Below are 12,814 nucleotides of genomic sequence, written 5' to 3'. Positions count from 1 at the left end.
TTTGGAATAGGGTGAGTCTTACTGGGCTATTATATTTCATTGAGATGTAGGACCCGGTGACTGTAACATGATCTAACACAGTGGTTCCCAACCTGTGGGTTGGGACCTCCAGGGGGGTTCCTCACATAATTTTGGGCGTGTCCCCACTCCCCAGTTAGATAGTTAAGTGACAAGTTAAGGACTTAAAGGAGTAGTTTACCCCCAAAAATATTTTTTTGCTATTGATTACTCTTGCCATGCAGACTTGAGTTCAATAATATTTTTTTTTTGTTTTAGTCGCATTCCTAAGACAATTTCATTACAATAAATGTACCCCCATTAATTCCGGATGGGGACCCAAATGCATTTGGGTCCCCATCCGGAATCAATGGGGGTAAATTTACTATATTCAAATTTTTGTCTTAGGAATGCAAAAAATACAAAATAGATATTATTGAACTCAAGTCTCCATGGCATGAGTAATCAATAGGAAACAAAATCATTTTGGGGGTGAACTACTCCTTTAAGTAGTTCACCCCCAAAAGTGACTAATCTATTGATTAGTCACTCCATGGAGACTAGAGTTCAATAATATTTTTAGTTTTTTGTCGCATTCCTAAGACAAAAATGTGATAACAATAAATTTACCCCCATTCGTTCCGGATGGGGACCCGTTTCGAAACGGGTCCCCATCCGGAATCAATGGGGGTAGATTTACTCTAATCAAATTTGTGTCTTTGTCTGACAAAAACCCAAAAAATATTATTGAACTCTAGTCTCCATGGAGTGATTAATCAATAGAAAAAAAGTCATTTTGGGGGTGAACTACTCCTTTAAGACCTTGTTTAATACTTAAAGAAAATAAGAGAAACAAATACCATTACTGCATCAAAAGTCATTAACAAACTATACTATTAGAAGAGGCAAAAGAAAAATGAATGTCATCTACAAGCTCACAGTGGTTGTGAGCTTGTAGATCTGCTATATTCACAATATTTATCTGTGGAACAAGAGTCAAACTAAATGTAATGCCTCAACTCCTACAATTGCAAGTGCTTGTCAAGGTGGGGAACCCCAGTTCAAATATGATTTTGGGATTCACTGCCTTAAAAGGTTGAGAACCACTGATCTAACTGATCTAATATCACTTAAATTCTCCTAAGTGCAAGCATGAGACATTTTGGCATTGGCCAGTTGGCCCACATTGTCTAATAAGCAGATTTATGCCATAAAGCAGTGGTTCTCAAACATTCAGGGCACCCCATGCATGTTTTTATATGTCAACCCTAAATTACATAACATTTTCACTCTACCACCTTATACTTTGACATTTAGGATAACAATATGATGGGCTCTACTATACTATATATATCTACTATTATAATTTCATGATAGCGACCACAGTGAACACACAGAGGTACATAAATTTGTATTTTTTGCTCTGAAATCTGACATCTTTTTCTTCCCCCCCCTAACCCCCTCCTATTGGTTACTCCCACCATGGAGATTTGAGTTAAATACTATTTTTTGTTTTTGTCGCATTCCTAAGACAATAATTTTATTACAATAAATGTACCCCCATTGATCCAAATGAATTTGGGCCCCCATCCGGAATCAATGGTGTACATTTACTATAATCAGATTTTTGTCATAGGAATGCGACAAATACCAAAAAATATTGAACTCATGTCTCCATGGCGTGAGTAATCAATGGGGGAAAAAAAGTCATATTGGGGGTGAACTACTCCTTTAAGGATGTAGAATCACATGGAAGTAATTGGAAATTATTGATGTGTCCACTCAGTCAGTTGGACACATCTGTCATGGTTGACATGTTTTTTTCTACCAGTGTGTATACTTGCACCTGGGCATTCAGAGCGGATAGTGCTCTTTTCATGCAAGAGTGAAGTCACTCCCATACATTTGTGTGGTTGGACCTGATTTAGAAAAGAAATTAGGAAACTAAATAGATTTTCAGTTTATTTCCCCATAAATCAAAAGTTCTAATTCTTGATCCATATCAGAAATATTACCCCACGGTCAGAAATGACCAGTAAATGTTCAATTCGATATGCTTGCTAAAATGTATGATGAGGAACAGTGATTTTTATTTTTTCATATATTTTTTTTATAGTGATTTGGCTTGTGTTTAATTTAGTTTAATATTCACTTGGGCTTAAAAGTAATGCTTTAAACGTGAATGCTACTTTTAAGAATTTACTTTCATACACTCAATGTCCAGAGCAGATTAAGTATATTTATTCCCTATGGCCCCTTATGTAGTGGGTTAAAATAAAAGGGTTCAATTGTAGTTAAGAACTGATAAAGAGTAGAACATATAAATGGTATTTGTATTTGTGCCACCACATTTAATTTGTCTCTAGAGCAATCCATATATTGTTGACATTGTTGATGTAGTGTCAATCCTCATGGTTTAGGTTCTAACGTTTTCCAATGTCAGCCATTGCTAAATGGAGACGTGAAGAGAAGTTTGGTTTGCTGTAATCTCTTATTTTATAACAACCATGGTATACAGATGTGGGGGGAACATCAGACTCTCATGAGAGCTCACAAAGGTGAGTTTTAGTGGATATACTGATGTTTGGATATTGTAATATCTGTCCCTTGGACAATATCGATGCGCTCTGATTAGGGCTGTCACAATTATTACATAATCGTCTAATCGTGATTTTTTGACATAATCGTAATTATCGTTTCCATGTTGAAAAATGTTCATATTTTTTAAAAAAAGGTCAAAAATTGTGGAAATAGCAGATCTACAAGCTCACAACGCGTCGCGGCGCGTTGTGAGCTTGTAGATCGGCTATTTCCACTATCAAAGTTATTTTTTAAGTAGTAAGTTGTCAAATATGTCAGTAATTTCTTTGTATATTTAGGTTATGTTTCATATCTACCATGTACAACTTCAAAGCCTAAAAGCCAGACAGAAATGTAATTATCAACGACAAAAACACAATTAAATCGTTAATCGCCAAGCATTTGAGTGACAATTAATCGTCATGTAAAATGTCATATCGTGACAACCCTAGCTCTGATGACAGAAAGGTAATTAGGTGCTCACACCCATGTGAATAATGGACTTGACTGAATACTATGCCTACCTCCTTACACTCTGGAAAATCAGAAGTACTTTGTCAGGATTCTCATGAGAGCTCTCATATGTGTAAGTAAGCCTAGCTGAGATCTGAGGTCCATAGGGAAGGAGCCTATCTCCTGTTTCTGTAGCGTGAGGCAGATTGATGTACAAGTACACCCCCTGGAAATGACGCTAGTTACCCCCAATCCAACCCTTGATGCTGAGTGCCAAGCAGGGAGGCACTGGCAGGGGCGTCACACCAAATTCTGGGCCCTGGGTACAAGGATTCACTGCGGGCCCCCCATGAATGTTAACTATTGAAAAATAGCAGATATACAAGCTCACAGCGCGGCACTCGGTGCTGCGCTGTGAGCTTGTATATCTGCTATTTTTGAAAAATCGTGAAAGATGTGTGCAAGAAACCTATGTCAAGGACCCCCAAGATTATATGTATTTGGCCACGGACCCCGATCTCAAAATATTTAGTTCCAGGGACCCCCAGAAGCAAAATTTGAGTTAGAAATGTTTGCTTAAAAAATACATATATTCAAAGATTTTCACACATTTTCACAACTTTTCAAAAATAGCAGATCTACAAGCTCGCAGTGAGCTTGTATATCTGCTATTTTTCAATAGATAAAGTTATTAGGGCCCCTCCACCTTGGGCCCCAGTAACTCAGTCCCACTTTCCTACCCCTTGTGACGGCCCTGGGCACTGGGTCCCATTTTTCAGATTCTTTGGTATGACCTGGCCGAGGATCGAACCCTGACCTCCCAGTCTCAGGGGGGACACTAACCACACGGCCACTGCTGCTGGTTTGTTCTCGTGTGTGTGGTGGGTATATAAAGCAAGACAGTTTGCAATGTGCTTAATTCAAATCTGGGAACATGGAAATATAAATGTGTTGATCCACTCTGGATTGTGGATCCTTATCAGAAATACAGTGCCCGATACAAAGGTGTACAGGCTTTCCTCAGTGGAACCTACCATCAGGAGTTTGGAGCAGCAGGTATCCTGAATTCTCTACTGATGGGATCAGAAGCCAGGGTAAGAATAGACAGACACCCCTGCTGCTGAGCCCAGAGTACTGCAGCCAAACTAAGATGTGATTGTATAGTACAGAAACACAGGACTGCATGCCTATACTTAAGCTGGTGGTAAAGCCTTACTGTTAGGTCTTTTTTCTAAAGATCCTTTCTTTTTCTTTTGTGTGTACTTAATAATTGGAGTTTACCTTGTGTACAAGGCTTGTGCAATGAGAAGTCATTGCAACATCTGCTGGTGGGTTTTAAATCATTTGAAGTCTGTTATTGGTGTAGGGCCACTAAATCGAACGTGATACTGTTCATATGCAAGAAGGCTATTGAGAAAATGCGCTTGATTGCATGAATAGCATCTCTTATTTGAATAGTATACGACTCCAAAGTAACATTTATGTATTTGACCATGCAAACATAAGCCCATTCCCACTGGGCAACTATACCTATCTTTCACCATTGTATTTTCTTATATTGTTGGTGTGAACACTATATTCTTTTAGAATTGTTATAATGCTCAGTGTACCTCCTGCAGTTAGGACGGGATAAAGCATGCCCAAGTTTAGAATTGTCAGATTGTAAATGCAGCTGAAGGTAAATGTATTGTGGCCAGCCCTATGTTCCATCAGTTCAGGATTGGTGTAGGCCAGGGGTTAGGGTTGACCCTCCTTAATATTAATTCTAGGTCTGTTTCATGGAGGTGTTTCTGTGAGCCATTCTGTGACAAACTACAGGAGTCTTATACACCGGTACACAGTAACATCTACTGTAAATGATTGACAGAATGACCCACCCAGAGTTCATGTCATTACCTTCACCTGCATTTACCATGTACAATGCCTGCTACAGTAAGTAAAGGGTCCATATACATTACTCTACCTCAATATTTAATTATGCAGGATAATAAATTATATCATGTCACATACCATTTGTTTTGGCATAATAAATTCATGAAATTGAGACAGTGTGCCTCCTAGTGCTGCTAAAAATCTTTGGTTGTTTATTTCAGTAATTTCTTTAACCACTCTGAGAAGGCGTGTCCAACTCCATTGTAATTTATTAAGCCATGTTATTAATCTGATGATTTCACCACAGGCTTAATTAAGTTCGAACCTGCTCATTGGTCATATCTCTACACTTGCTTGCTTACAGCAATTTAGAATATATACTGTAGTTACAGTATGTATCAGTATCTTACACCACCTATTCCAGTTGTCATGTTAGTCAGAATTTGAGGGCAGTGATTCTTAGTAGACAGCAGGTTCACCACTTTTAAACTAAATAGGTAACTTCTAGCTTCTGCCTTAACCATTCTGTCATTTGGGTGGAACAGCACATTTGTAATAATAATAATAATAGCTATAGCTAATACAGTAGTTCTATTTATAATAGAAGTCGTGTCAAAATTAGGTTAATTAGTGTAGCCACTGTTCCTTTGACTTTTAACCTGTGAACTATGCTCAAAACTACTTTTAGGAACATTCAGTGCCTTTGCAATTGATTTATACCCTTTTCCCTTTTTAAGCTCTTTAAAGGACAGTAGGTCAAACTCTTGTGCGCTGATTAAGTAATTTATTATTATTTTTGATTAAGATATATATGGTAACAGGGTTGAAATTACAATTATACTGTTAGTATGACAAATACATGCTCAAGATCACAGAATTAGTCTTTTAATAACATAAATATTATTTGAATAAATTAATGTTATACATAAGGACGGTTGGTAGACAATCAAGCAATGAATGTTCCTAAAAGTACGGTTTTGAGGATAGTTCACAAGTTCAAAGTTAAAGGAACAGTGGCTACACTAATAAACCTAATTTTCAGAGGAGGTTGAATCATTTTGAGCACAACCGTGTATATGTATATGTGTATATTCATTAATATATTTGCTGTACACACACACACACACACACACTAACTATATATATATATATATATATATATATATATATATATATATATAGTGCGTATATCTAGGGCCAGCAGCTCAGTATTTTTATTTTTTTCTTACTGCTGTCACTGCTATTATATAGCTGAATTGCACTCCAGGGATCAGTAAAGGTTTGTCTTATCTTTTCGTAATTATTATGCAAGTGTTTTGTGCAATTTAAAGAACTTGCCTTCTCTTGGAATTCAAAATGTAATATTTACACTGCATGTAGGGGACTATAGCTGTCACTTTCTCTTATCTTGTGGATTTAGAGATGTTCACTAAAGGTCTCATGCTTACTGATTGATCATGTGATTAGTAGTTTTACTTGATCCTCCATGTTAGGGCTTTGCAGTATATTGATTTTATATCATTATCATATGAGAATAGATATATTGATTTTTTTATATCGTAATTGCGACCGTAGGTCACATTTACAATGAAAACCTGCAGATCATGTTCGCTCCATATATAGTCAAGACAGAATTGCAGATCCCTGATGTCATCAATTTACGTCCTTGTTCTTTTATGCCCATACTGATATGGAGATCTCTGATGTCATCAGTATTAATCTGGGAATGCTCATAATTTGTGTCAGTCTCGTGTGGTCTATGACGTCAGACATCTCCATATTTGGGAAAATATGGCCACATTTGTCCAACTTAAACAACCAACCAGGTCTGTGCATTTTTTGGTCAAAGTTGATCCCATGCCAAAGCGCCAGCGCTCGCCCAGCAGTCTGGCGTCTCCCAGGCAGATGCATGCACGCGTCCATGTACGCGACCTCGCCCTTAGGGCATCTTACTTGTGATGTGGCATAATTGTATTTTCCTGGTTTTAAAGGCTGCATTACAGTAAAGTGTTTTTACTTTTCTGAACTTACCCGACTGTTTCCATTATTTGTCTTCACCCACCATTAGTGATGATGACCTATCTAAAATTGTATTAACCACATGAACCCTAGTGTCCCTATTCTGGGGGTGAGCGTTTAGTAAAAACAGCAGATCTAATAGCTCCTAAAATGAGTTTGTAAACTCCCTGGAATCTCAAATTCACTATAACATGTATGACGTTATGTTGCATACTCAAATCCCAATGCAACAATATGGATTTGTTAAATGGTACATTTTGACAAGGCATGTTAAAGTGCGTGTGTGTGAGTGTCTAAAACATTCTAATTCAATTAATGATTCAATAAATGTTCTTGAGGTTCTTTACAAAACAACCTGTTTCAGTAGGCTTTGTATTTTTCTATAAGTTGAAGTGTGTATCCACTAAGACTCCTTAGTGATGGAGCGTCTCAGAAAAAATGTGTCTTAAGATAAAATTGTAAAATATCAGTCACATGGACATAAACCACATGAACCATAGCATAAATTTTCTGTAGCAAGGAAAATAGCTGCAATGCTTTGGGTTGCCTTGTGGTTTTGGTATAGAGGGGAAAAAAGGAGCGTACCAAGTAGAAATCTGTGGGATCCTGGTCAACTAAGTTTAGGCCTATAGGGTTTAAGGGGTTAAATGTCTTACATTTTAGAGACATCAATGGGGTGTGTGTATACTATCAAGTGGCAGTGGCTCAAGAGGTAGAGCGCCCGTCTTGGAATTGAATTATTTCCAGGTTCGATACCTGTGTCCACCTGGCTGCGTATCAAAAGTGTCCTTAAACAAGACACTGAGCCCCTAGTCTTGCAAGCCAGACTGTTGCCTCCCACAATTTTGTGGAAAAGTGCTGACTTCTGAACCCCTAATTGCTCCTAATGACTCTGAGCAAGTTGGTGCCTTGCATGGTTTCCTCCACTGTCGGTGTGTGTGAATGGGTGAAAGTTAATAATTTGTAAAGTGCTGTGGAGAAAAGCGCTAATGGAATCCATTTACCATTTATTGCGACAGTCAGGGTGCAAGTTACTATGAAAACCTGTCTGTCAGTCCCTCTGTCTGTCCGTCACGTCACACTTTTGGCCCTACTCTTATCTCCGGCACCGTTGCCCCTATCCATGCCAAACTTTGCACACATACTCCTTGGCTGGCAAACCGCAACCTCCGCCCCTGATATCTCACTTGCCCCTCTTCTAGCGCCACCATGAGGTTGTGTATACATGCGACCTGGCGGTCGCTTATCTCCCGATTAGGGAGTCTTACTGGTACTCTGTAGGGTTTATTTGCTATCAATACATAGTGGCTCGAAGTGTGTTTAACTGATTTTCATTTGATCTTAATTGCGTATGTATGTTTGTGTCTTTCAGGTGCCAGTGGTTCCACAGGCCGTGCCCACCGCAGGTCTTCCTGTCTTTCCCAGCCCCATGGTTATGTCCCCTACTTCCATCCCTCCAGGGGGCACCCCATTCATCCCTGCAGGGTTTGACCCTTCTAAGCTAGTGCCTGGTAAGATTTCTGATGGGAAATTAAATAATATTTCAAGAATAACCTATATGGAAAAACAGATGGCTAAAATATATTTATATCAGCGCTCTTGGGCAGAAACATTTCATCTAAAGTTTTCACATGCAACAGCGACAATATGTATCTTTTAATTTTAAGTATTCAGCAAATACTGTTTTATAGTCAGTGTAAATTGGAATATGTACTGTACAACTCTGCTATATCCTGTCGATAATAGCAATGTATAGACGGGTTTCTGGTCCACGTTACACTGATAAGAGATAGATGCGTGCGCAGGGTCGGTACCAAAATTAGCCAATGAAACCAGCGCTCCCCAAAACAACAGGTTTGGGGATTGGACGGAATTGATTACATGATACAGTCAGCTGTGCATTTAGTCTATTGGGATATAGGAGTATACAGGTGTTGCATGTTACAGGTGTCCTAGTTGGGTACGTAGGGCTGCAACTATTGATTATTAGTGTCTAGTCTCTCTATTACTTTTTCAATTAATCAAACTAGAAGCTCGGCCGCCTGAAGAATTATAATTATATATCAACAAATGGATTATGCCCTATTTTATACTTTGTAACACAATGGTCTCATACAAAAATGGTGAAAATGGCAGTGCTTATGCAGATCTGCTATTTAAACTATAGTTTATTTATTTAGGGATCAATTAGTTTTATCAATTGATTGCTAAGAAAAAACTGACTTTCGTGGTTGCCTGCCGCGATAAAATATGATTTTCTACCTACGAAGCGCATGCACGATTGCTAAATCTGTGTGTATAATGCCATTCAAAGAGCATTATCATAAAAGGATTCATGTTAGCGCGACCAAAAGTTAGCATGATATAGACCTGTGGTTCTCAACCTGTGGTACAGTACATGTACCACTGGTGGTACTTAAGTTGAGACCCCCTCTGGTGGTATTCAGAGGGGTCTCCCAAAAAATGAGACCCCCTCTGGTGGTATTCAGAGGGGTCTCCCAAAAAATTAACATCTTTGTAACTCCGCGTATCAACAGACTAGCGTATCAGCAGCCATGGCTGACTGCGTATTCTACAGGGTGCTCAGGAAAACGGTATATAAGCAGGCAAGACCATGTGACATGATCTAGAAACAGAGAAAAGGGGTTTTGTCTGCAAGCTTTTGAATGGGAGCCAATGTAGATGCGGATCTTGTTTCCGGCACAGACAGGAAGCACTTTATTTTTGGCACTTCGGCACCTTTTTTCTGCGATTATTTTTCTAATACATTTTATAAATATGATAGTTAATTAATAACTCTGGAAACCCAGGCCTGGCAGTCAGAGACATCAGTAAAAACTTGGGAAACGTGGGCCTTGGCGATCAATGAGTTAAATTATCGATTTGATTACCTGTTGCAGCTCTATACAGAGTCTTGGCCCTTGCTCATAATAACAGTCATTATAGAAATATCATCAGTTGTGCAGCTGATTAGATGCACTGAGTGGCTATGCTAGCGTAGTTTGCAAGAGAAGTTCACATACATAGTTGGCCCTAGCTCATAATAACAGTCATCAATGGGCTAAAACTAGTTTCTACTGGCTTTGTAGATCTAGGTTACTGGGCTTCAGTTAAAATTTGACATTTCAAACTTGTATAGTAATGAAAATGTTTAACGATAACAATTTGTTATCAAGTTGAATACCATCACAGTACCTTACAATAATTGTGTATGCCAGGAGTGCGACAAAGATTAGACCTAAAGCTGCACTCTAAACTTTCATGTCCCACCGGGGACTTGTACCCCGGTCCCCCACGCAAGTGCCTAAACTTTTACCACTGAGCTAATGTAGCATGCATGCTCTCTCAGCGGAGAAATTAATTTTTATTCACTAAAACAAGTGGCATAGTGTAACTTTAAGTAGAGAGGTTAAAGGGGATTTTAAGTGAATGTGTAGATCTTCTCTACAATGGTTGTTCTTAGCTTGATGTACTTTGCACTTGTGTTTTCGTTCTGCAGGTTTTTCTCCAGCTGCCGCAGAACCAGTAAAAACTAAAGAGGATTCGTCTAAAGACGGTACAGGAAATAGCGGTGCATCCTCAGATGCAGGCACTGACAGCCAACTTGGATCACCAGGCGCACCAGTGATGAGCCCGCCAGGTCCAGCAGGGTTACCAGGTCCCAGACCTGGTATGCCACCCATGCACCCTCCTCCTGGCATGACGGCCCCTCACCTGCCTCCATTCTTCCCACCTCCAAACATGCCAGGGATGCCCCCTCAAATGATGCCAGGGGGCCCAATGTTTCCACCAAATAGGTTCAGGATGCTTATGCCCTTCCCTCCCCGCGGGCCTCCTTTCCCACCAAGGCATCCTATGGGACCAGGGGGCATGGATGATAGGGACGGAAGGCATTTCCGAAATGGAAGACCAGGATTTGGAGGCCCGCCATACCAAAGAGGAAGATGGTAAAGGTTAACTGGAAGAAAGACTCCGAACGATACTAATGATCTGGTTGTCAAGGACTGCTGTACTCTGGGGATGGAAGGATTCCAGAGCTTGTGGGGAGAGACTGTGTTTTGCACCCTGGGCCTTTTTTCAGCATCATATAATAAAGTACAAAAGACAAAACAGCCAGTGGAAGTCTAATTTTCAATGCGGTCCTTGCTAATAACTTTCTGCTTTGAAATACAGCAGGGACAAGGCCCTATAAATACTGCACATGCTTGTAGCTGTTGATAATGCTTTTGTATATTAGGCCATTTTTTGGGTTGTGCTGGTTAGTTTGGGTGGCAAAAAGAAAGAAAAAAGTTGAAGTCTGTATTTTTATGCTTTGTCCTTAGTAATCAATTTCTTAATGTGTTTCATATTTAAATATTTCGTTTTTAGTATTTTTGTACAAATCCAACTTTTCAGTCCTCCTGAACAAGTATTAACAGATGAACATCTCCAAGACAGATGGAAGATGTATCTCCTATCCTACCAGCAGAGGGCATAGTAACCATTGTTACCATGAGCAACCTCTGGTGTTCCATAGGTCACACCTTGTTTTGGTGGGTAGTAAAAAGGGGTTGGTTGGGGGCCGTGGGGAGGATGATTCGACTAGGAGAGGTTTAATGTGACCAGAAGTTACACTGTATTATGTACTTAAAGGGGTTAAGTGATAATTCTTTGTTAAAATAAGTATTAAATAGCTCTATATAAGCGTATCATTGCAGTGTTTGTTCAGTAACTGGGATATCTCCAGAGAACTCAGACATGCAAGATGCAACACAAGTGATGAAACAAATGAGCGGACAGCAATGTAAATAAAATAATTAAAACTAAAACATTGAAGCTGATAAATGGGTTCTCTCTCCGGATTGGATGAAATTGGTGACCCGCCTGAGCATTTGTTTTCTGATTATTGGAGAGTTGGGAATACCCCTGCTACTGAACAAACACAAAGGCAATGATTATTATCAGAATATCTTTAACACACAAAAAAAGAAGAAGAAAGCATCCACAACACCTCTAGACATGCATATTATCCTGCAGAGGAGTCTGAGTGACAACGGTGTACTTTGCCACCTGCAGTTTGAACTTCCTCCCAATGTGGTGAAGAACATGGTCCTTTTTTCTGTTGTATATACTTTCATAATCAGCATGATTACGTTTATTGTACCTATAACGTGTTGAATGTTAAAAAGTAAATCATTTGTAGTGTCACTACTCACCACCTAGTACACAATAATAAACGTTTATTTTGCTATGTAACACTGTGTGTGTGTGTGTGTGTGTGTGTGTGTGTGTGTGTGTGTGTGTGTGTGTGTGTGTGTGTGTGTTGATTGAAGACTATTAGAAGTTTGCATAGAAAAGGTACAGTTTCATGTCGGTACAGTTCACTGGTACAAGGTCAACTAAAAGGAGATCCTAGAAAAGACTACGCTTATTTCCATAGGAAACCATTGAAGTATCTCATATAACATTGAATGACAGACGGATAGAACACAGTACTATGCAGTAGATATAGTAAAAAATAAAAATAAAAAAAGGAAATAAAAATAAAATAAATAGTGCAAGAAAAATATACAGTAGATAAATACTAAGAAGGGTCAGGGGAGGCTGGGCTAGGTTTGTAATTGCCAGTTGCGAATGGCTGCCGCCGGTAGGCCTATAGTGGTTTTTCAGGGCGATTTTAAAGGATGCTAGGGAACCACACTCCTTTAAGGCCTTCGGTAGGGCGTTCCACATTTTGGTTGTATAGCAGAAGAACGAGTTTGACCCTTTGTTTGAGTTGACTTTGGGTTGAACGTGATCTGTGGCGCTGCCTGTGTTGTTAATTGTGGACGACCTATTAAACGTTTATAAAGTATTGTGCCAGGTACATAATATCTTTAGTGGTGTTGTGTACTAGTGTATCTTGTACACCAGG

The 12,814-nt window shown here is 39.3% G+C and overlaps 1 protein-coding gene across 1 annotated transcript in view; it reads left to right on the top strand.

Annotated features, from left to right (window-relative positions):
- The window catches only part of LOC308289585 (SR-related and CTD-associated factor 4-like), a 34,138-nt gene extending 22,523 nt beyond the window's left edge, over positions 1-11,615 (top strand). Inside the window, exons 17-18 of the mRNA XM_080731318.1 lie at positions 8,294-8,432; positions 10,421-11,615. Coding sequence (XP_080587444.1) covers positions 8,294-8,432; positions 10,421-10,872 — 591 coding nt within the window. The 3' untranslated portion in view covers positions 10,873-11,615. The remainder of the gene's footprint in view (positions 1-8,293; positions 8,433-10,420) is intronic.
- Positions 11,616-12,814: the final 1,199 nt, after the last annotated feature.

This window comes from Nannobrachium achirus, assembly GCF_963921795.1.
Source record: "Nannobrachium achirus genome assembly, chromosome: 8".
NCBI classification, from domain to species: Eukaryota; Metazoa; Chordata; class Actinopteri; order Myctophiformes; family Myctophidae; genus Nannobrachium; species Nannobrachium achirus.
Note: the sequence above shows the minus strand (reverse complement) of the source record. Positions and strands in the feature narration are given on the sequence as shown.